We start from the raw sequence: 25,497 nt of genomic DNA on the forward strand, positions 1-25,497 counted from the left end.
AGGTTCAGTGGTTCTGAAATGAATCATTACAGCTCACACGGCCAGGTGGAGAGAGAGAGAGAGAGAGATAGAGAGAGAGAGAGAGAGAGAGAGAGAGAGAGAGAGAGAGAGAGAGAGAGAGAGAGAGAGAGAGAGAGAGAGAGGAGAGAGAGAGAGAGAAAGAGAGAGAGAGAGAGAGAGAGAGAGAGAGAGAGAACATACAGACAGAGAGAGAGAGAGAGAGAGAGAGAGAGAGTGTCATTTGGACACAGTAACCATGACAATGGGATCATATGTCCCTCCACAAACATTCACCTCAAGCACTTCTTTCAATTTGCAGACACCCATGACCCCCCCCCTCTCTCTCTCTCCCTCTCCCTCTCCCTCTCCCTCTCCCTCTCTCTCTCTCTCTCTCTCTCTCTCTCTCTCTCTCTCTGGGATAGGTGACGTGTGACAAATGGTACAAAAGGACGAGAACAGACAAAAAAGGAAAGAAAAGGTGAAACATTTAAGCAAGAAACACACCCAGAGCCTTCTAGACAGACAGACAGGCAGATTTTTGCCATACCACGTAAAGAACCACACACGCATGCACACAGCCCACACACACGCGCGCGCACGCACGCACGCACAAACACACACAGAAACGGAAACAATCATGCACATAGCCTACAGACACACATTAGTGGCCAAAGCACACATATTCAAAAGGACATGCACAAGCACACACACACACATACACACACTCACGCTCACGCTCACACTCACAGCCCTACATACTGTAATAAACCGATAAACTCGGCTTGAACCGAATCATATTTACCATTACTAATCTATTCACTGATACGGCATGCAGTAATGTTTGACTTCCCCCTGTCAACAAGCAGTAATGAGTGAGTGTGTGTGTGTGTGTGTGTGTGTGTGTGTGTGTGTGTGTGTGTGTGTGTGTGTGTGTGTGTGTGTGTGTGTGTGTGTGTGTGTGTGTGTGTGTGTGTGTGTGTGTGTGTGTGTGTGTGCTTATCGGCCTCTCGGTGCCTAAAGGCCTGGGAGTGTGCCTGTGTACACAGTGTATCACTGTATATTATGCTCAGAAGCATATCGTTGCTGTCGGACAGAGCCCTCTTATCTCCATATTCTAACTTTGTGTGTTTTTTTGCGAACAAACCGCCCTACTTGATCACACTTCAGCGTCACATAAAAGCATCAAAAGTAGCAGATCTACAAGCTCGAAACGTGGCGTGAAGCGACGTGTTTCGAACTTGTATATCTGCTGCTTTTGTTATTTTTGAATTTGAGTCATGAGTAGTAAGAGTTTTGGAGATATGAGTCTTCCTCCCGACAGAGACGATATACTGTACATATACAGTGTTGGTTTTGCTGTAACACATTTTCGAGCAACTATAAATTAAGTGTATACTCTCTACCTCACGCATGTTCCATGTCGCTGTCAGGGTGGAAACCTTGTATGTCCATAACTGTTCTGTTTTTTTATGATTTAACAATAACAATAACAAAGTGAAAATAATCACGATGTGACGTGTTGTCAGCTTGTGGATCAGCTATTTTCACTACTTTCTGTTGTATGACGAAGTAGGACATTAATTTACGTTAAAAAAAAAAGGTTGAAATATGGAGATACAATATTTCTGCCTGATGATATATAACAAAAAATAAGTGTGGCTCACACCAAAGATTTGCAACACGACAAAATCCTTTTTCAAGATGTATGTTATGTATAACACACTTCGCTGTGTGACAGTGTCGCGTGCCGGAAATGCCAAAGCTCAAAACATTTGGCAACACCATTGTATGACGGAGCTCAAATTTAACACATGAGTCTTCAACAGGGGCTCCGGGACCAACTTTCGTCTGTGGCACTTAACACAATGGGTGCCACTTAAAACAGTTTACGTTGAGTGCCAGAAATCTCACCGTTTGCAACGCTGCGCTGTTTAGAGCTGTAGACTCTAAGCGTTAGCCAGGATGGTCCTGGCTAAAGCCTGGAACAACAACATGTCTCATGCGAGTCACCGCTGCGGAGCGATCGCGCATCGAGAATGACTCGTTTTGCCCACTGTAAAAAGTTAAGGAGATACAGAGGTTTTTAGCAAGGAGATAGAATGGAAGCGGATGGGAGCCAGATTGTCCCTTACTTCTTAGAGTGTTCATGGGTGATTCCAGTGCTGCGCTAGCCCCCCCCCCCCCCCCCCCGCCTTGTGGAAAAAAACAAAAAGAACAAAAAGACTTCAAACACGGTTTGAACCGTGTTCGGCACCAAAGCTCTACTCTGTGAAAACACGGTTTGAACTGTGTTTGGCACCCGATGTGTTAAGAAAATCTAAGCATGAACTAACGCAATGCTTCATTAACACATTCCCTGCAAAGGACGTAGATCTACGTCCTTTCAGATCCAACCGTTGACCGCCATTGACAAAAAAGACAATTCCACAAGAGGGCGCTCTAACGCAATTTAGGAATGATCCCTCGACTCTGCGACGGATGTGACGTCATCCCAGAAAATGTCACTTCCGTCCATTCCTATATTAGGATTTGTAGAAAACACTTCTAGCTCGGATTCTTTTTTTTGTTGTTGGTGAAAACGAGCCATTTTCAACGGACGATAGCAACAAAATAGCCGATCGCGTTAAAACAGTTTTTTTCCAGTGGATAGAGGAGACCCTCCCCCAGCCACCGTACACTTTTTGTTTACATCCGTGTGCACGTCGTGGCTTCTGCGGCTCTCCAAAGATCGTCAAAACAAGGTAAAAAAACGCTGGCACCCCACGGATGGAGCGGATGCTTACAGTACGTTTTAACAGCGGGGCGACTCTCGGGCGATCGCCGGGCGACATCGTCCAAAAGATAAAGAAAATCCATCTTTCATCGCCCCCCCCGCCCACTTCGCCCTATCGCCAGTAGTTGCTGGCTCTCATAGACATATAATGCACTTCCGGAAAATACTATCCTGAATCGCCCTCTATTAAAACGCACCGTTAGGCTACCTGGCAGTGAATGTGTTAACTCATTCAGTGCCACATGACGTCTAAGACGTCATGGCCTGTTGCGCCCTGAGCGCCACATGACGTCTAAGACGTCATAAAAAATATATATATATATTTTTTATGACGTCTAAGACGTCATAAAAAATATATATATATTTTTCTTTTTCCTTTTTTTTTTTTTTGAAAAAAATTTTCAGAACCCAAGATATGATGATTTGAAGATTTGCTGCTCCATTCACTTCTTGTTTAACTTCTTACTGGAAAAGGCTGTATCTCGGCTCCTAAGCACTTTTTTTTTACAATGAATTTTGGCTGTGGCACTGAGAACCAAACTGCCATAAATAAGAATGGCACTGAATGAGTTAAGAACGGAGTCATTTAGGCCAAATGTAACTGTATACCATTTAATAAATGGTTAAATATACTTATGACGTGAGTGTTCCTGACTGAAGTAACTTTCCAGCACTGTTGGAAGGCTATGCGAGGTTGCGGTTACCTTATAGACGTCCAGGATGCCGCACTGGTAGTCGAAGCGCGTGTACAGCTCGTTGAGCATGGAGATGACCTGCATGGGCGTGCAGTGCGCGCACACGGCCGTGAAGCCCACGATGTCGGAGAACAGCATGGTGACGTCGTCGAACTTGCGCGCGGGCACGTGCTCGCCCTGCCACAGGCACTGGGCCACGTTGCCCGGGAAGATGGAGTACAGGAGGTCCACCGTCCTCCTCTTCTCCTCCTCCAGAGCCTGGTGGGTGCGCTCCAGCGTGGCCTGACAGAGGACGAGAGAGAGAGAGAGAGAGAGAGAGAGAGAGAGAGATTAGCCTCATAGCATACCGTAAATCCTCTAATATTTACCCGGGCTTGTATTTGTTTCAACTGTAGTGGGTACCGGGCTTTTATTGAAAGGACGCATGAATAAGAGAGAGGCCTATATTTCTATTTTTCAAACAGATCAGAACGAATAAATCTACATTTTCGGTCAGTTACAGGTGGTCACTGGTCATTGGAACTTTTTCATTACTAGATTTCCTTCGCTTTGTTATTATTATCCTTGACAGCTTGATCACTCAGCTGTATCCCCTAAAACCTCATTTATGCTCCGCCGTGCAAACGTGTTGCGCGCTGAGAACGGCCGAGAACAGCAGACCTACAAACTCACAACGGTCAAATCCGCGACGCGATGTGAGCTTGTATGTCAGCTCTTCTCGGCGCGCAATACCGTTGCGGGGTGAAGTATATACTGTATGTCTTCGCTAGGAGCGTCTCACCAGCCAACACACAAGAGGAGGTTGAATGAACAGAAACCAGCGCTCCCCAAAACAGGTTTGGACCATGCAGTCTCAATGTTTGTAAATCAGAAACCCGTCTATAAGGAAGTATAAAGTCAGGGGCGGGTCATTTATCGTCATATAACTCTATGGGTATCTTAGTAAACAGCGCCCTCTTGAGACTTAAAAAAAGGCTTGTCTTAGCAGACCGGCTTGAATTCGCTTTTTTCAACAACATCCCCGGTAATTAATAGAGGCCCGGTTTTTAATTGAATATAGAGGTCACTATTAGAGGATTTACGGTAATTGCCTAAGTCAGGGGTCTTCACCAGGGGTTCCGGGACCCCAGAGTAACTACAGGGGGGCCGCCAAATCTTTGAGTGATAGGGACTAGTTTTTACACTAACCACTTGAACCCTATCGTCCCTATTCTGAGGGGAACATTAGCCGAAAATAGCAGATCTACAAGCTCACAATGCCTCGCAGCGCTAGGAAAAAGAGCCGACCAAGTACAGAGCCAATGGTCAAGTTTACAAAGTATTGAGTTGTTAAATGTCTGAAAACACACATTTAACATGAACACAATATGTAGTGGGGGGTCCCTGCTTCATCTCTCTCTCTCTCTCAGCTAGGGGGTCCTTGGCCTGAAAAACGTTAAAGACGTCCTGGCCAAATTAATATTTTGGCCAAATTGACATTTCTGCCTAACTCTACTCTCCTAACACGGCTGTTTCATTGTGCCTTATTCCCTGATATGTCCTCAGCCTATCTGAATGCTTGTTACTTTCCACAATGACTCAGGCAGAAAGTAGCCTTGTTCCCAGCCTTTACTCATTCTGCGAAGATAAAAGCCTGGTCACGACCTAATGCAGAGTGTGTCTACTACAGGGGCGGGACTTCCGTCGTATGTATTTCCCCCGGAAATCTCTTTCGACCAATCACAACACTTGTTTCATTCACGGAGAATGTAAACAGATTTGTAAAGCGTCAACGTCATTTCCTTGGGCGGTACTTCAGGCAAATTTCGGTACTTCCGTCTAGACACTCAAGCGGCTAGGTCTTGCCCCAGTGTGGGCAGAAAGTGATTTCAAGTCAACTTTTTGACTAAGGCAGAAATTATTTTTGAATGCAACAAGCATTCTGAGAACATAAGGCAATAAGGCAGGATGAATCAGCAGGAGAGTAGAGTTAGGCAGATATATATAAAATATATAAAATATTTTTTTTTGCACATGATTGCCTAAGTCACCTAGATGACTTAGGCAGATTTTCATTTTTAATTTCTTCTTTCCTGAAAACCTTAAAAACTGCCAACCAGGCGAAGAAATCACAGATTGAGGTTTTAACCTTTGCTTTTATATGAAATATCCGAGACTATTGGGATTTGATAGAATATGCTTCTAAACATATTGCTAGTTTGACCACTTCAAATGCTCTAATCTTAAAATGATAACCAAAAATAGCAGATCTACAAGCTCTCAATGCCTATAAAAGACCAAATACTCAACTGGTTGTTTAGACCTGACGCAAGACCCGCTGTGATGGTATACAAGCAGGAATTAAACCGGGATGCCCCTTGGCAGTAGAGGGAGAAGGAGAATCAGTGGGAATCTGTGGAATGGGAGTATCTGGGTTGTAAGGCCAGCTATCCGGGTTCGTTCGGAGGGCAACGAGTTCTCTCGTAGTTGGAGCCAAACTGGTCAATGTCTTGAAGCTCAAAATGCGTCACAGCACTGCATTGTGAGCTTGTAGATCGGCTATTTTCAGCACGCAGCTTAAAATCAGACATTACGGCGCCATCATGGCTCACTAAAATACTACTTTTGTTTGACTCGATTCCACAGATAAATATTGTGCAAATAGCCGATCTACATGGACATTTGCACGACTATTTGCACCATTTCTGCCTGTTTCTTAGGTAATATTTGACAATTTGGCCAATGTTTGATAGTTTATTTATAGCATCGTTTTTTGATTACTTTTGACTTTCTTTTTTTGGAGGTATCAAAAAGTCTTAAAAGTCCTTAAATTGTCACTTTAGAAATGCGCAGATACCCTGTATACACTTACAGACTGTATGTTGGTCTGTTTACTGATGAGTGAGAAAACAATGTTGCACATTAAGCTAATCAGACATCCGTGAACTCAAAACCAGTCCTTAAGCGACCCCTACATGAAACACCAGTATCCTCCGGTATTCTAACCTTGAGTTTGTCCATCCTCTTCTTGAGGCCGTCCTGGGCCTTGGTCTGCTCGCCCACCAGGATGACGTCGCGCGTGGCGTCGTGGATGGGGATGTCTGACAGATGGAGGCCCCGCCCCATCAGCTCCTCCAGCTTGTCCACCCGCGGAGAGCCCAGGAACACCAGGGAGCAGGACTCTGGGACGTGGAGCATCTGCCCCTTCAGCTCCATCACCTGGACGGGGGACAGAGAGTGACAGTGAGGGGGGATGGTTCACGTCAAGATAGGAGTGTATCGTTTTCGTCGGGTGGAAACCTTGTACGTCCAGAAACTCGTGCTTTTCAGGATTAAAAATGTCAAAAATAGCCAACAATAGGCGATCTATCGTCGCAACGCAACACGTTTTTATTTTTTATTTTTTGTAGTTTTTATCCCACGATTTTGTAACCCCTTTTTTTCACCCAGTGCCAATTGTCTAAGTAATCGTGGCCACTACACTCCCTCTGCCAACCTAGGGAGAGCTCAGAGCCGATGCTCATGCCTCCTTCAATGCATGAGCGCTAACAAGCCTTCTTGTCACCTGACAGGGTTTTTTTCCCCCCGGTTGGGCGTAGCGCGTGGAAGGAACACCTTATTCCAACCAGTTCCTTTCCCCTCCATCAGGCGCCCCGGCTGACCAGGGGGAGGCAGTATAGTGACCAGGATTACTGCATGTTTTTGTGAGGGTATTAAGTACCCTAGGAGACACGGGGAGAACATGCAAACTCCACACAGAAAGGCCCTTTCGCCAACCCCACCTAGGGTATGGGCACTGATGACGCAGAGGAGAGGACACGCCCCCAGCGCGTCATGTTTTGAGCTTGTAGATGGCCTATTTTTGCCACTTTATCGTAGTACATACTGTAGTATGATAAAGTAGGGCAGTGATTTACAAAAGAAAAGGAAAAATCATAAAAAGTTTAAACAGGGAGATAAGAGGTTTCTGCCCGACAGCAGCAGTTCTCAAAGTTGGGTCTGGGGACCCTTAGGGGTCCTGGAGGGGGTTCCAGGGGGCCCACAGCAAAAGTGGTTGAACGATGTACAAGTTCACACGGCGTCATGATGCGATGCGTTATTTTATTTTATTTTTCTAGGAAGATTCTGAAAATAAAATGACACAAAATCTTCTCTGATGGGGGTCCCTGAGACCAAATATTTTCAGATGTGGGCGTCCGCGGACACATTTGGTGGTCCTTGACATGAGAATGTTAGAGAACCACTGTTTTTAGTTAACAGAGAGTACATTAGAGTTCATGTGATGATGTGTTTGTTCAAAGGATCAAAGCGTCAGGGCTTTTCCCATAAATGACCTCCAGACACAACTCAAAGTGAAAGTGTGGCAGCTGTCTGCCTTGTGGCGATGACAACACAACACTGCTCAATGTTCACTTAACCTCGTTCCCACGCTTGTCTCATCTCAAAAGGACAAACAGTCCCACATGTTTCCCTCCTTTTTTGTTCCCTCCATTGGCTCCCAGTTGCTGCCCGCAGACCGCAGTACAAAACATTGATGTTTTTTTCTTACATCAATTTTCATGCTCTGGGAATGTAAACAGATCAGCACAGCATCAATGTAACTCCCTTTGGCGGTACTTCCTGTACTTGAACTTGGACCCTTTCAGTAGCGGTTCTCGCCCAGCTTAGCGTTCAATACACAACCCCACCTGAGTCACAGCAGAGGCACGATACTCCTGGTTAAATATTACTCCACTACGTCGCTCAGTCAAAACTTCAGTTAAAGAATTGGTGTACTTGGTTAAAAAATACTTAAATATTCAAAAGGACATTTGATATTTAATATCAATGCATTATTCTAACTCTCCGAAACGCCTAGTGACTTGTGTGCAAGCGTGCGTGCGTGCGTGCATGTATGTGCAATACAGTACATCACTTTGAGAAAGATAGAGGAGAGAGAGATAAAAAAAAGAGAGAGACAGAAACAGAATCATATTATGTAAATTGTTGGTTTATTTAATTTTCTCACGGCACTAAAATCCCTTTAAGCTGAACCGCAAACTGATGAAATGAAAGTCAACGCCATGAGGGGGAACAACCACATTGCAGTTCTACCACTTGTGGTACACAGTGTACACATCTTGCCACACCAATCAGAGAGGTGTACCCTCCCTGGACCCAAAACTTTAGGTACAACTCACGGCCAAAGCAGTGGTCCCGTTCCCTCACAACTTGCTACAAAGATCGCTCATACAAAAGTACTTCTACTTTCTCTTCCACCTTCACCTGTGTCTCCACTTCTACTATCTAAAAATCATACAGTGTTACATATATTTCAGCTCGCAATTTACTTCCGATTTACTTCCGGGTGATCCGTTTCTACAGCCAAAGCGAGCACCTCTTTGACGCTGGCACCTTCTTTGACGTGGCCTCATCCGTGAAACGGGCAAGAAACAAGCGCTGCCGTGGTCTATGCAAACGAGCCCAAAAGCGCCCAAAATAAGCCCAAAATCGCTTACACAAAAGGCAGACATGGCAACGCAGGCTACGCCAATCATGTGAGAGAGATCTACAAGCTATGGGGCAGAGACGCTATGTGCCATACACCGTATCTTAGCAACAACGAAAGCGCTCACTCTCATTGGTCGTGTCATGCTGAGGGCAGTTTCCGGACAGCAGCATCGCAGAGAGCTTGCTACCGCCATCACAGTCAGACGCAGCAACGACAGGGCTCTGTGATAGTTGTGCGAGCTGAGCTGGACAGCACAATCACCGTCATATCTCTAATAAATCGCCCTGTCATTCATATTGTCAAGACTTTTAGGTCACTGCAGCCTGCTACTAATGTAACGAATGTTTATGTCCACTACTGTGATAGCGTTCATTGTATTTGAATGATTAGTGCCCACTGCCCAGGGGTGCTTAACATGAGCCCTTATAGCGGCTAACGCTAACTGAATTTCACCGTTAGCATGTAGCTAACGCTAACGTGGTTGTCATGCCTGAAGCGGCCGTGCAATCACTTTGTCAACAATGCACGTTCGTGTGGTGAATGTTAATATTGCTGCTCAGTTAGTCCATTGTAGATGGTGTATGTTGTGGGCTTGTGTGTCTTGTGGAGAACTGAGTAGCTCCACAGCAACTCCAGTAACTAACGTAATGGCAGGACCGTCCCGTGCAACGCACGTTTAGGCTGCATTATGGTAATGTGGTAATTTCAGATAATTTTGGTCCGATTAGGGCAGTGGTTCTCAAACCTTTCAGGCCGCGCCCCCCCAAAATAATCATATTTGAACTGGGGGCCGCCCCATTTTGTTTGACTCCGTTCCACAAGTCAATATTGTCAAAACAGCAGATCTACAAGCTCACAACGCCTCACGTTGCGAGGCGTTGTGGCCATCGCTCCAAATGTTGTGACGTCAGGGCTCTCAATACTGCACATTGGGGGAGGAGGAGGGGCGCAGGGCGGGCGCACAGATCGCTGAACCAATGGTAGCTCACGGATGTTTTCTCTGGAGATTTAAGATCCGCCCCTCTATGCCACATATCAGACGCGCTACAGGGTCTTTACTGACCGAGCCATGGCCCCACTGGCCCTCATGAAACTACGGGGCGCGGGCGCTACGTGGGCGCGGGCGCTACGTGGGCGCGGGCGCTACGTGGGCGCGGGCGCTAGAGGTTCGGCCCCGCTTCTAGTTTGTACAAGTGAGCTTGCATATCGGCTATTTCGGAATAATTTATTAGCGCTCGGGTGGTGCAGTGGTGAAGTGCCTGCCCACCACTACGTCTGGGGGTTAGAATCCACAGTGGTGCATCCGGTTTTGTCGAGTGTCCATACAAACACAATTGGCCCATGTTCGGGGGAGGGAAGCCGGGGCGGGGAGGGTGATATTTGTCACTGCACGTACTCCTACGGGCTGGGGTGCTTCCTGTCAGCGGGGAGTGTTGGGCGGGAGGAGTGGGACGAAGCCTCCACGTCCTCCCGGAGGGGGCTCCTCACTGGCAGGTGAGGAGTGTGGGGAGGAATTAATTGCAACTAAATTGGGGAGAAAAAGGGGTAAATTTGTTTTTATGAAGAAATCTATAAAACTGATTAGTTTGATTAACTGTTGCACCCATCACACAAACACCTACAGTATAATGACCATAAACACAGGTAGAGACATGGTAAAGGAGATTAGCTGATACAATAGAAGAGGGGATGGCAATTACTCACAGACAGATTAATGGTAAGAGAGAAGAGACTGTTTGAAAAAGCTGTTTGATATAGACATACTAGACATAAAGTCTTTCTCAAATATTTGTATGACCAGGACCCCCAAAGCCCACAACGTTGTGGGCTTGTAGATCGGCAATTTTTCGAATAGCCAAAGTATATAATAGGGTTAAAGTGGTTAAACTGATATTTGATGCTATATTAACTAATCCAGGGACCCCCTGGAACCCCTCAAGGACCACTTTGAGACGCACTGGCGTAACATATCAGCTTACATACTGAACGACACTCTAAGGCTGGCAGCAGGACAGAGTGACTTGTATGGACAGGTTAGTTGTGCTCTTTTATTAGCCTGTGGCTATATGGTGTTCTAGTCCACCTGAGTCCCTTTCTGGTCTCACACGTGGCCTACACACACACGCACACGCACACGCACACGCACGCTCACACACACACACACACACACACACACACGCACACACGCACACACACACACACACACACACACACACACACACACACACACACACACACACACACACACACACACACACACACACACACACACACGCACACACGCACAAATACACAGCTGTAAAGACTCAGCCAAGACAGTTGGCACATGCAAATAATTTGCTGTGGCATGCACAGAGCTAATTAGACATACTAAAGGCTACTCATGGAAGTAGCAAAGATTTACAATAAATTAGGATAAAGTGAATAAATCAAAAACAGAACATTTTAAATTGGCCACTTGTGAATATTCAATAATATGTATGTCTCCGTGAGAGCCTGACACAGAACTGGAAATATATATTTTCAGGGATACATACAAAGAGCTAGAGAGAGTAGTGCACTTGTTTTAACGACCTAGACTATAGGAGTCATTTCAGATTTGAGAAACTATCCTCATGGTGGGCCAAACTGCTAAAAAAAGATAATCTGACTCTACCTTTACTGTAAAGACAATAAAAGTCAGGAATCTTACAAAAACATGAACAAACTGTTAACAATAAAGAAAGGCCACCCAGCCCTACCCATCCCATGGCTGTACACTGAACCACCAGTTGCAACTCTAATGCAACTGGCAAACAGTAACAGTGGTGGAAGAAGTACTCATATGTTTCACTTAAGTAAAAGTATCAATACCACAATGTAAAAATACTCGGTTACTAGTAAAAGTTCTGTATTCAAAATTTACTTGAGTAAAAGTATAAAAGTATTGGCATAAAAATATACTTAAAGTACCAAAAGTAAAAGTACTCATTATGCAGAATGTCCAAATTTGAGTTTTCAAATGTATAAAAATCTTTTGAAAATAGCTGATCTACAAGCTCACAACGTGTCGTTGAGAGCTTGTCTATTTTCAAATAGCCAAAGTATGTATATAGGGCTGAAGTGGTTAATGTACGTTAATAATCAAAATCTACTAAGTAACTAGTAACAAAAATGGAGTTGAAGTAAAAGTACTGAAAATTGGAAATACTCCAGTAAAGTAGAAGTACCTCAAAATTGTACTTAAGTACAGTGCTTCAGTAAATGTAATAAATGTAAATGTACTTTACACAAGTGCAAACAGAGGACTGGTGTGGTTGGAGGCTGGTCCGGAGGAAGACAGCAGATGACTGTGGGGACAGCCAGTACTGACAGTTATATAACTACTATCATTGTAACTGCAATTTACAATGTAAGCATTCAGCACAGCGGCTCTCAAAACAAACAGTGGTTCTCACACTGTTCAATTCCAAGGACCCCCCCCCCCCCCTCCCCCCAGAGAGTGTACAAATGGAACCAGATGTACCGTTAAGGGTCCATTCGGTTCCATTTGTACACTCTCAGAGTTACAGATCCATAAGAGATCTGGGTTGCATTTTAGACAATCTTTCTGGTGGAAAAAATGGCAACAAACGTTATCCAATATAGTAAAAACATTTTTGATCAGTAGGACACTAGCTGGAGCACTCATCCACCTTGCAATGGGCCTGGTTTTCAAGACACTCAAGGGACCTGTCAAACTACTTCAAAATGGTGAGAAACTGATCCACTCCAGTGGGAATGAGCTCCACTGATCTCATTCCCCCCCAGATTCGGCACAAACATGGGGATGAATTATTTCTACTATTATGCATGTGGAATGCCATCAAAAAGTGTGACTCCCTACCTTCCTTCGAAACAGCCATAAAAAGAGCACACCGTCTGCAATCTGCAGCTGTCTTCTAGTTTGCCAAAAATAAATGACTCCCCACGGTTCTGTAAATATACTTGCATTGCTCCTAGCATTGATGATTTCTTGAATAGTATTGCATGTCTTTACATGTCTTGATTAATTGAATACATAGGACCACAATGGAAACAAGCCCTCAGGGTAAATAATCACGTATAAGTAGCGTGCAGAGAGAACAATGTACAGTAGTGCCTCAAAGAAACTAGGATACCAAGTAAACATTGAACCTAGCGGTTCGGTCTAGCAACATGTTGTCTAGTAATTAACATTCTAAACATTAGTGGTCAAGAAAAACAAATCTACAAAAACACAAGAACAAGTCACCAACATATGACTGCATGTTAAACACTTAGCATCTATCAAACTGAGGAAGAAGTTATATGACTGCTTGTATCTTAACCTTTATATTATACCGTCACTTATAATACTTCTACAATACATTATGATATTTGACAGCTTGTAAGAGCCTAGATGTCTCCACAAGGCCTAATAGCTATTGTTTTGGTACAGCCTATCTTTTTATGGTTCAGTTTGGGAGCCAGGAGGGAGAAGAGAGTATGAAGAGTCTATAACTGTATTGCGGTTGCAGAGTTAACTGAGAGTACACACACACTGACAGTGTGACAGGTTCTGGATACTACAGCAGCAATGAAATACTAACATCCATATAGTAGTAGAGGTGATGTGAAGTTCAGCGACAGTTGACTGGCTGGCTGATGTTGATAGAGCCAAAGTGGGCCCAGAGGGGGTTCCAGGGGGTCCCCAGCAAAATGAGTTAATATAGCATCAAAATAAATGTAACCACTTCTATGCATCCTATATGCATTAGCTATTTAAAATATATATATCTTTAAAAATATTTTTGAAAAATGTTAACAACAAATGTATGGGGTATGGGGACAAAAATGACTTTCATATAGGGGTCCGCGGCCAAATATGTATTCCTTTGGGGGTCCTTGACATGAAAAAGTTTGAGAAGCAATGATATAGCGTTAAAAGCATGTAGGAATTGTGGTAAACTGTGTGTGTTTATGATGTCACAACATCTGTGACCTCCACAAAAGCAGTGCTGTACATCTACACAGGTCAAAGTGACCCTGATCTGAATGTACAAAAATACACTGACATCCTACAGCACCTGTGCATTATACAGCATAGCTCTTCACAGTAACATCGTTGCTGTCAGTCAGAAACCTCGTTATCTCCATATTTCTTCTTTTTTTTACTCCATAAATTAATGACCTATTTCTTACATTCCTGATCAAGAACAATCCAGCTTTCTCCGCTCATAAGCTTGCCATGGCTTCAAGCTCTGCAACTTGTCTCTGCATAGTTTCCACCACAAAAGGCTTTTGAACCTGTCATTTTCTTTTAGTACTTTGAATAGTTTACCTGACAGGTGTCTCGCCTCCACTGCTCGCAAAGTGCTTCCAAACATTGCATGGCCTTAATTGAGCGATTTGACCTGCTGTGGTACACGTCACAGTAGAATTAGAAGTAGAATAAGCCATTCAATAATCACATAATATAGTGGGGAGGAAATCATAAGGTCTTGACTTGAATGACTGAAAAACACAATAATTATGATTCAGTAAAGTTATAAACTTGCTGAAGTTAGAGTTCTCCTCCTAACACTATGGGCCAGAGCTAGTTGCCCCCCCCCCTCTCTCTCTCTCTTTTTCATGTCAAGGACCCCCAAAATGATATGTATTTGGCCGCGGACCCCCATCTCAAATATTTTGTTCCAGGGACCCCCAGAAGCAAAGATTTGAGTTACAAATGTTCGTTTAAAAATATATACATATTCAAAGGTTTGCACAAATTTTCAGGATTTTTCAAAAATAGCAGATCTACAAGCGAGCTTGTATGTCTGCTATTTTTGAATAGCCAAAGTAAAAAGTGTTAAAATGATTGTGATGCTATATTAACACAATCTGCTGGGGACCTCCCGGTACCCCTCCGAGGACACCTGGGGGTCCCTGGACCCCACTTTGAGAACTAAGGACCTACAGTATCAGTGTGCACACACAGTTACAGTATACATCTCTGTCTCTGCCAACTGCCTTAGCCCAACCTTATTCAATGCATCTCAGACAATGCATCACAGCACATGTTTTTATTTAGTTTCAGTCATAGTCTTGTGAAGAAAATTCCATTCAGTTTTACTCATATTTTAGTCATCTGAAATATTTTAGTTTTAGTCTACTATTAGATGACTGAATATTTTAGTTTTAGTCTACTATTAGATGACTGAATATTTTAGTCAACAAAATGTTATTTTGGCAGGCCTTGAAGGTGTCGTATTGCCACATTCATATTTGTCTGTGTGCCGAAAGGATCGCAGATGGATCTCTTCTACTCTCTTCCACTAGTCCCTAGTGTTGATGAAATTGTCAGTATATTTTGTCATAGTTTTAATCATCATAGCTTAGTTGTTGTTTGATTTTTATTTAGTTTTCGTCAGTGAAAAAGGGTAGTCGATGAACTTTTTTCGTCATAGTTTTAGTCAACAAAATGAACACCGCTGGATGACCAATACGTTTTTACACCTATAAATAATGACAAAACTGAGATTCTCTTATGCTGCGTTCACACTGGCAGCTACAAAAGATACCAAGCTACAAAGTGACGCCGTGTATCCGTCGCCGAGTCACTGTTGAAGCGTTGATCAACATGCTCGTCAAATGTGTGGCCGACGAGCGAGACAAATATTATAGGAAATATAAAGCCTGGGCTTAAAAAAGAACATGGAAATAGCGGACAGAAATATAATTAGCATCCCCCCCCCCCCCCGTTACAAGCAGGGATTGTGTGAAGCGAGAAGGTGAGTCGTTTTGTAGCTATGTAGCTGCAGTTGAAGCTCAACTTGGAATACTATCTTTGTAGATTTTGTAGCAGCTAAATGTCGGGCGTTGGTTTGTATCTTCATGTCGCTGGCCTCCATAGAAAAATGAATGTGAGACCTAGCTTTGTATCTGCCAGAAAGAACAGCATTAGTGGGTTCCAAGGATTTGAGGCACCAGATTCAGATTCCTTGCTGTCACTAAAACCATGTGAGTTATGCCAAAAACATCGCCGTGATTTTAGATGCTGAGCTCAGCTTCCAGAAGCACTTCACTAACATCTCCAAGACTGCCTTTTATCATTTAAGGAACATATTGTTGCTGTCGGCCAGAAACCTCCTATCTCCATATTCTAACTTTTTGTGTTTTTTTCGGAAATGAAGGCCCTACTTGATCATACAGCAGCTAAAGTGACGCGTTTTGAGCTTGCAGATCTGCTACTTTTGATATTAACACATTCCATGCCAGAGTTTAATCTCATAATGTACTCACCAGTGCCAGCGTTTTATTGTTGTTTTTTAGTTTTTTTCATGTCGCCACAGACCTCGCTAAATAAGTTAAAAGTGCGCGTTCATTTGGTTCTAAACACACAGCGGATCTGTGAGAAACGGCCAGCGAAAACAGTTTCCAAATGCGAGCCGCCATCTTGAAGATACAGCCGATCAACGCTAAACAGTGATCAGCGAGGAGAAAAACAACAACCGAGAAAATCGAGTTTTAAACAGGATCCCAGACAGGAAGCGGATACGATCGAAAAAAACGGAACCCGAATAATTCTGTTTCCGACCGGAAACCGGAAACGGAAATGGATCAAAAAAATTCGGAAAGTGCACCTGGGGCAATTTCAATGGGAATCGGCGGTTCGCGTAGATCTACGCGACTGGCACACTGCGGCTTTAAATAGGTTCGCGTAGATCTACGCGACTGGCATGCAATGTGTTAATGAATTTGTATCAGTTTTGGACATATGAGGTTTCCACCCTACAGAGACGATATCTAACGTCAGATGCTTCCTGTCTCAGTCAGATTCAGAAAAACTGGTTCATGCTAGATTATTGTAAGGCACCTTTTTTGCTGGACTGACGAGTCAGGTGTTACGTAAACTCCAGCTACCAGAGTTTTAACTGAAACCAAAACATCACTCCTATTTCATCTTCGCTTCACTGGCTCCCAGTGAAACAAATAATTTATTTGCTTCTTGTTGTTTTTAAATCTGGTGTTTTAAAATGGCTTAGCTCCTTCCTATGTTACTGACATGCTCAATCCATATACACACCGACCAGATCCCTTAGATCCCTTAGATCTGCTAAAACAATGTCTTTAGTCTTTTAAAAGCAGACTTAAAACCTTTCTATTTTCACAATCTCTTAGCTAGGTTTAAGGTTTTTCTTTTGTATTGTACACTTTATTGTCATTATTTTTTTTTATTATTTTATTACCTTTCCTTGCATTTTTTCGATCATTGTTGACCTTGTACACACAAATGTGCTATTTAAACATATTTGCCTTGACTTGACAGCATGTTTATTACAGTGCTTCTTGGCCAGCACCATGAGTGGTAAACAGATTAGCACTACAGACAGTGATAAGGTGATGAGTGGTAAACAGACTAGCACCAAGGACAGTGACGAGGTGATGAAAGGTAAACAGACTAGCACAAAGGACAGTGACAAGGTGATGAGTGGTAAACAGACTAGCACAAAGGACAGTGATAAGGTGATGAGTGGTAAACAGACTAGCACAAAGGACAGTGATAAGGTGATGAGTGGTAAACAGACTAGCACTACGGACAGTGATAAGGTGATGAGTGGTAAACAGACTAGCACCAAGGACAGTGACAAAGTGATGAGTGGTAAACAGACTAACACTACGGACAGTGACAAAGTGATGAGTGGTAAACAGACTAGCACTACGGACAGTGATAAAGTGATGAGTGGTAAACAGACTAGCACTACAGACAGTGACAAGGTGATGAGTGGTAAACAGACTAGCACTACAGACAGTGATAAGGTGATGAGTGGTAAACAGACTAGCACTACGGACAGTGATAAGGTGATGAGGGGTAAACAGACTAGCACTACAGACAGTGATAAGGTGATGAGGGGTAAACAGACTAGCACTACAGACAGTGATAAGGTGATGAGTGGTAAACAGACTAGCACTACAGACAGTGATAAGGTGATGAGTGGTAAACAGACTAGCACTACGGACAGTGATAAGGTGATGAGGGGTAAACAGACTAGCACTACAGACAGTGATAAGGTGATGAGGGGTAAACAGACTAGCACTACAGACAGTGATAAGGTGATGAGTGGTAAACAGACTAGCACTACGGACAGTGACAAGGTGATGAGGGGTAAACAGACTAGCACTACAGACAGTGATAAGGTGATGAGTGGTAAACAGACTAGCACTACGGACAGTGATAAGGTGATGAGTGGTAAACAGACTAGCACTACGGACAGTGATAAGGTGATGAGTGGTAAACAGACTAGCACTACAGACAGTGACAAGGTGATGAGTGGTAAACAGACTGTCACTACAGACAGTGACAAGGTGATGAGTGGTAAACAGACTAGCACTACGGACAGTGACAAGGTGATGAGAGGTAAACAGACTAGCACTATGGACAGTGACAAGGTGATGAGTGGTAAACAGACTAGCACCACGGACAGTGATAAGGTGATGAGTGGTAAACAGACTAGCACTACGGACAGTGATAAGGTGATGAGTGGTAAACAGACTAGCACTACGGACAGTGACAAGGTGATGAGTGGTAAACAGACTAGCACTACGGACAGTGACAAGGTGATGAGTGGTAAACAGACTAGCACTACGGACAGTGATAAGGTGATGAGTGGTAAACAGACTAGCACTACAGACAGTGATAAGGTGATGAGTGGTAAACAGACTGTCACTACAGACAGTGACAAGGTGATGAGTGGTAAACAGACTAGCACCACGGACAGTGACAAGGTGATGAGTGGTAAACAGACTAGCACTACGGACAGTGATAAGGTGATGAGTGGTAAACAGACTAGCACTACGGACAGTGACAAGGTGATGAGTGGTAAACAGACTAGCACCACGGACAGTGATAAGGTGATGAGTGGTAAACAGACTAGCACTACGGACAGTGACAAGGTGATGAGGGGTAAACAGACTAGCACCAAGGACAGTGACAAGGTGATGAGTGGTAAACAGACTAGCACTACAGACAGTGATAAGGTGATGAGTGGTAAACAGACTAGCACTACGGACAGTGATAAGGTGATGAGTGGTAAACAGACTAGCACCACGGACAGTGACAAGGTGATGAGTGGTAAACAGACTAGCACCAAGGACAGTGACAAGGTGATGAGTGGTAAACAGACTAGCACTACAGACAGTGATAAGGTGATGAGTGGTAAACAGACTCAAATAATTGCGATTAACAATTTAATTGTGTTTCTGTTTAATTGTGTTTCTGTCTATTAATTAATTAAATTAATGGAACATTATGAATAAAAAAATATTTCTGTTTGGCTTTTAGCTTTACTAAACAAAAGTTGCGCAGGGCAGATATGACAAATAACACATATTTAATTACTTTGTACTTAAAAATAAATGTGACGCGTTTTGAGCTTATAGATCTGCTATTTCCACTATTTTTTATTTATTTTAAAAATATGATTTTTTTTACATGGAATTGATCATGACGATTATGACGATTATACAAAAATAATTGCGATCATATAAAAGAATTGCGATTAGACGATTACGTAATAATTGTGACAGGCTTAGCACCATGGACAGTGACAAGGGGATGAGGGCTAAATAGAACATGGGAAATCAAGAAACCACTTTGCTACATGAAAATGCAACTCTCTCTGCCTTTAACCACTTCAACCCCAGCATCCATATTTTTGAAGGAACATGAGACAAAACATCGCATATCTACAAGCGGACAACCTGCTATTTTTGGCTACGAGATTTGGTGTCGACGGACCAGTGGTCTAAAAACAGCAGATATATAAGCTCTCAAGTGCAAAGCGTGGGAACGAGGTTAACAGAGCATTGAGCAGTGTTGTGTTGTCATCGTCACAAGGCAGACAGCTGCCACACTTCCACTTTGAGTCGTGTCCGGGGGTCATTTATGGGAAATGCCCTGACGCTTTGATCCTTTGAACAAACACATCATCACATGAACGCCTCATGTCCTCTCTGTTCCTTAACCTCATCCATCCCTCCTCCCTCTCTCCCTCCCTCATGCCCACCTGTCCTCCTTTTCTCTCTCTCTCTCTCTCTCTCTCTCTCGCTCTCTCTCTCTCTCTCTCTCTCTCTCTCTCTCTCTCTCCCTCTCTCCCTCTCTCTCTCTCCCTCTCTCTCCCTCTCTCTCTCTCTCTCTCTCTCTCTCTCTATTATCACTGCATAGATATTAGTCTGGAATCTCTGTGTGGAACCTGCATTTCCGAGGGGCAAATTTAAAAAATGCATCTGGTGATAAACCCGCCCCATATTTGCATACTGGGCCCCTATTGGTCCCTCACAACTTCGGAGGGAGAGAAATACAATCTCTATTGAGAGGGGCCAGACCTAATCTACCGAGGGAACCAGACTAGCGCTGAGAGCCCGTACATCAACTGCTTTTTGCCGAAGAGATTTGGGACAGAGGGCAAAAATGTAGGGAGCCTAGTATAAACTCCAACCAAGTGCATAGGGTTTACAGTGTCTCAGGGCCTTGACAGTGCACAAAGGTAACCGTTTGGTTACATTTGTACACTCTTAGAGTTAAATTAACACTGAATATACCACAGGCACACAATGGGAAAGATCTGGCACACTGTCTAGAACTTGCAAAAAAAAACACTTTTATTACAAAACTACTGTACGTTTCGGTCCTTAGACCAGGACGAACAAACAGAGCAAAGTAACTAACAAACATTTTAAAGCATTGGTCTTCAACAGGGGGTCCTGGACCCTATAGGTGGTCCTTAGAGTTACTACAGGTGGGTGTCAAATGTTTCTGTGATTTTTTTTTTACATTAACCACTTGAACCCTAGTTTCCATATTCTTGGGGGAACATTCACAGAAAAGAACCGATCTACAAGTACTTGGTCTACAAGAGCAGACCAAGTACAGAGCCAAAGGTCAAGTTTAGTAAGTATTGAGCGGTGGTTAAATATCTGAAAATACACATTAACATGAATCCTACATATAAATAGAAAAGATCATGCGTAAACAAACAACAAAAAAAACACATTAATTTACGAAACCGTGATGACAGTGCTGTCAAATAAGTCTATGAAGCTATCTATGAAATCTATGATAAAGCGTAATGTGCAACACAGTTGTTTACACTATGTAGTGGAGGGTCCCTGCTTCATCTCTCTCTCTACTAAGGGCTCCTTGGCCTGACAAACATTGAAGACCCCTGATTTAAAGGCCGCATCCACACTAGGGGTGAGACGATATATGGGTATCTCACGATACGATATCTGTGGCAATATTAGGCCCTCGATAACAATAATATCACGATATTCGATATTATTGCGATATCATGATATATTGCATGAAATTTCACCAACGATATATCACGATAGTCCTTGTATTCAATTCATAAACACATAAAATAGCACCAAACAGTTCAAAATCATCATCACAGAAATACAGAGTCGGAAAAACTACGTAAAATAACGTATCACAAAAAAAATGAAAATGTTTTTTTCTTATTTATTTATTTTAATATCGATATTTTTCGCCAGTATATCGATTATTTATCGCAGTAGGAAGTATTGCGATGTATCGCGATATCGATATATCGTCCCACCCCTAACACAGACTGTAGGGCAGTAGGTGTCAGTCATTCTGCCCATTGGCTGCATCAATTTAAAATACAATCAACAGGCACACCCATCATCATCATATTATGAAACACCCCAATAAAAAAAATCTATTTCCGTGCGTTTACAATCACAAGGATGTCTAAATGCAGTGCCGATAAGTGGGTCAGTTGCGTCAATGATTTTTAACAGAAGAGCCGACACTTACAGAAAGACATTTAAGATAGCACAGCAGAGAATAACAGAGGCAGTATGTCAATAAGTCATCCAACCACGACTTCAATATCTGGGTAAGAGAGAGAGATGACATTATAGTGCAGTGCTTCTCAAACCTTTCAGCTCCAGATCCAAAAGAGAAATTCGATTTTTCAAATGGCCGAATTGCGAAGAGGGATGAAGTGGTTAACCCATTAAGACCTGGGACGCATCTGAGTCACTTTAGACTTCTTTGGCTATTCAAAAATAGCAGATATACAAGCTCATAGCGTGGCACCGAGTGCCACGCTATGAGCTTGTAGATCTGCTATTTTTAAAAAATATTGAATTTTTTTTTCTTTTTCAAAAAACAGTTTTTTAGAAAACATTTTTAAGAATCGCCTTGGGTCTTAATGGGTTAATGTACGTTTGGTAATAATAATAAAAATCTACAAAATAACTAAAGTAAAAAAAAAGTACAGTACTTGAGTAAATGTACTTAGTTACTTTACACCACTGGTAAAGACAGCAGGGGAGCCGTTAGCGGCCACCACCATGCAACATGACTGAAAGAAAGTGGAAACTAGCTCAGCCCCGTGGACACACCAGTCACTTCTGATCCTCTCATTACCACTCGCTCCTCTCCTCATCCCCCCCCCCCCCTCCAACGTAACACTCTCTTCCTTTTCCACGCTCTCTCACTCTCTCTTTCGCTCCATCTCTCTCCCTCTGTGTCTTTTTCGCCACTCGCTCCCCATGTGTCTTCCCCCGTGTCTCTCTCTCTCTCTCTCTCTCTCTCTCTCTCTCTCTCTCTCTCTCTCTCTCTCTCTCTCTCTCTCTCCCTCCGTAGTGTCAGATAGATTATTCCGCCAGTGCGCACACTGCAGCCCTGTTTTATTTATAGCACAAGGCTCTCCTAGGCCTGCATAATGCATACAGCCTACATCCACATATGCATGCGAGCGAGCGCACGCTGTGCGCGCGCACACACACACACACACACACACACACACACACACACACACACACACACACACACACACACACACACACACACACACACACACACACACACACACACACACACAAACACAAAGTCAAGCAAAGCATATCATATATTCTGTCTGCAAGGTACAAATAAACAGACGCACATACACAGACGCACACACCCACACACACACACCACTGCATGCAAAGATGAACACACATACAGCATGACCCTGAGCAGAGTGGTGAGGCACAGCCCATGTGCACCCATAACACGCGCGCGCGCGCCCGCGCGTGCCCGCACACACACACACACACACACACAAACATTATATCAATGTCTCCAAATGAGTGACAGACGCTCATTGGCAAAAAATGTCACTGTGTTGTGCTATGTGTGGGCGGATGTGACATGTGCACACGCACGCACGCACGCACGCACGCACGCACGCACGCACGCACGCACACACACACACACACACACACACACACACACACACACACACACACACACACACACACACACACACACACACACACACACACACACACACACACACACACACACACACACACACACACACAGAGTGCTAAACAGATATAAAGGCAGCGACAGTGGGAGGATGTGAGCAGATGTTGTCTTGGGCTGTGTCTGGCCGAGTGGGATGGGGCATGAAATATACTATCAGCCGTCTCCATGGTGACCGGGGAGCGCCGGAGCGGAGAGGCGTCTGTCCGTCCGGAGCGGAGTGCTGCTGCACAACAACGCTGTGAGGCTGCTGGACAGTGTTGCCAAGTCTGCTTATTATAAGTGACTTTGGCCTTGTTTTAAGTTTCAAGTTGCTTGTAAATAATGGAATTTTTTGGCCTTGTTTTTAAAGCGTAGTTACTTATTTGGGCTTGCTTCAGTTAAACCACTTTGACCCTATATTGTTTATTTTTGAGAGTTTGTAACACTCTCCAACAAACAGATCAATGGAATGTGCTGAATTCTGGGCATGCACTCCTCTTCAAATAAATATGCTGGGGGTGTGGCTGCGGAAAGGCATCTTAAGCCATCTTATTTCCTTTACTTCCTAACACATTACTTCAACCTGTTGCGCCCCTGTGTGTGTGTGTGTGTGTGTGTGTGCGTGCGTGTGCGTGTGCGTGTGCGTGCGTGCGTGCGTGCGCGCGCGCTGCGCGTGGCTCTGCTGGTATGCACGCCTTGACTTTATCTTTGTCGACGTCATAAGGCATTCTAACAGCATACATTTCCTTGAAAATTAGGGGCTAAATACATATAATACCCCCCCCCCCCCTCATTACAGTACATTTAGGTCCCAATACAGCATATTTGAGTACATTTAGGAGTCAGTGACAGATTTTTTTGTTATAGAGCACGGGTTCTCTCGCCATGCTCAGCGTTGCCATGTCCTATAATTATAAGCGACATTGCCCTTGTTTTTCTGTGAAGGTGCTTGTAAAGACTGGTGGTTGCGGTTTGTCCCTGTTTCTAAAACATTGTTGATATTTGGTATGAGTTTTTGGTTGATATATTGATATATTTCACACAAACTCTCATCATTGGATTAATATCCAATTCATTCTTGTTTATTTTTACAGATCGCCATTAGGTGATGCCTTAACGTCAGCTAGTCTTCCTGGGGTCCAAGACATTAATATACAACAATAGAAACATTCAATAGATTTACATTTGGGGTTCTCATAAACATATCCATGTCAAGGACCCCCAAAATGATATGTATTTGGACTGCAGACATCTTAAGCATCAGCCGACTTTTTGCTGGCTACGCCTCCTGCTGATACTAGCTCATTCTCATACTAAGTCATTGTGATGCTAGCTCATTCTCATACTAAGTCATTGTGATGCTAGCTCATTCTCATACTAAGTCATTGTGATGCTAGCTCATTCTCATACTAAGTCATTGTGATACTAGCTCATTGTCATACTACAGTAAGTCATTGTGATGCTAGCTCATTCTCATACTAAGTCATTGTGATGCTTGCTCATTCTCATACTAAGTCATTGTGATGCTAGCTCATTCTCATACTAAGTCATTGTGATGCTTGCTCATTCTCATACTTAGGGCACGTTTAGATGAAGAAGCTCTCTAGTAAAAAGTCAAAGTGTCGTTGCGTTCTCACTTTTTGTTTTGCCTTTAGACGTGACGCACCACTGATTGAAAACGATGTAGTGTGCATGCCATACCATGCCAGGTGGCTAGGTGGCGGTGACGTGTCTTCTTGCTATCAGAACTGTTTGTTTGTCCACTTATTATAAGCGACTTTGGGCTCGTTTCTAAAGTGTAGTTGCTTATTTGGACTTGTTTCCTAATGTTGTTTAAACCAGTGGTTCTTAAACATCTTCATGTCAAATGATGTCCACAAACCCCACACTTCTGAAAATATTTTGTGTCAGGGGACCCCCCATACAAGATGAGTGTTGTTAAAATTGTTAGAAATGTTTCAAAAATGTACCAGAATGACCTTTTTATTTAATTTTTTTCTTCTTTCTTTTTTGAAAATAGCAGATCTACAAGCTCACAACGCGTTGTGATACGACGTCGCGATGCGACGACGTCGCGATGCGACGTGAGCGTTGTGAGCTTGTAGATCTGCTATTTTAAAATAGCCGTAGCCTAGACGCTTCATTTGAGTTTTCATAGACTTGGTTGCTTATTTCTCTCGCAGAGTCTGGCAACACTAGTAAACGCCGTCTCCAACACCGTCATTTACATGGAGACGGCAGGCGCTGCGTTTTCAAAGAATTCCACTCTGGA

At 43.5% G+C, this 25,497-nt stretch overlaps 1 protein-coding gene across 1 annotated transcript in view; it reads right to left on the reverse strand.

Moving 5' to 3' along the window:
• Positions 1 to 1,946: 1,946 nt before the first annotated feature.
• Positions 1,947 to 25,497, reverse strand: part of gucy1a2 (guanylate cyclase 1, soluble, alpha 2) — a gene marked incomplete at its 3' end in the record, with an annotated part of 66,993 nt that continues 43,442 nt past the window's right edge. The window contains 3 exon segments of the mRNA XM_080429319.1: positions 1,947 to 1,979; positions 3,478 to 3,750; positions 6,454 to 6,666. Coding sequence (XP_080285445.1) covers positions 1,947 to 1,979; positions 3,478 to 3,750; positions 6,454 to 6,666 — 519 coding nt within the window.

Source organism: Gymnoscopelus braueri (assembly GCF_963280865.1).
Source record: "Gymnoscopelus braueri genome assembly, chromosome: 5".
Taxonomy (NCBI): Eukaryota; Metazoa; Chordata; class Actinopteri; order Myctophiformes; family Myctophidae; genus Gymnoscopelus; species Gymnoscopelus braueri.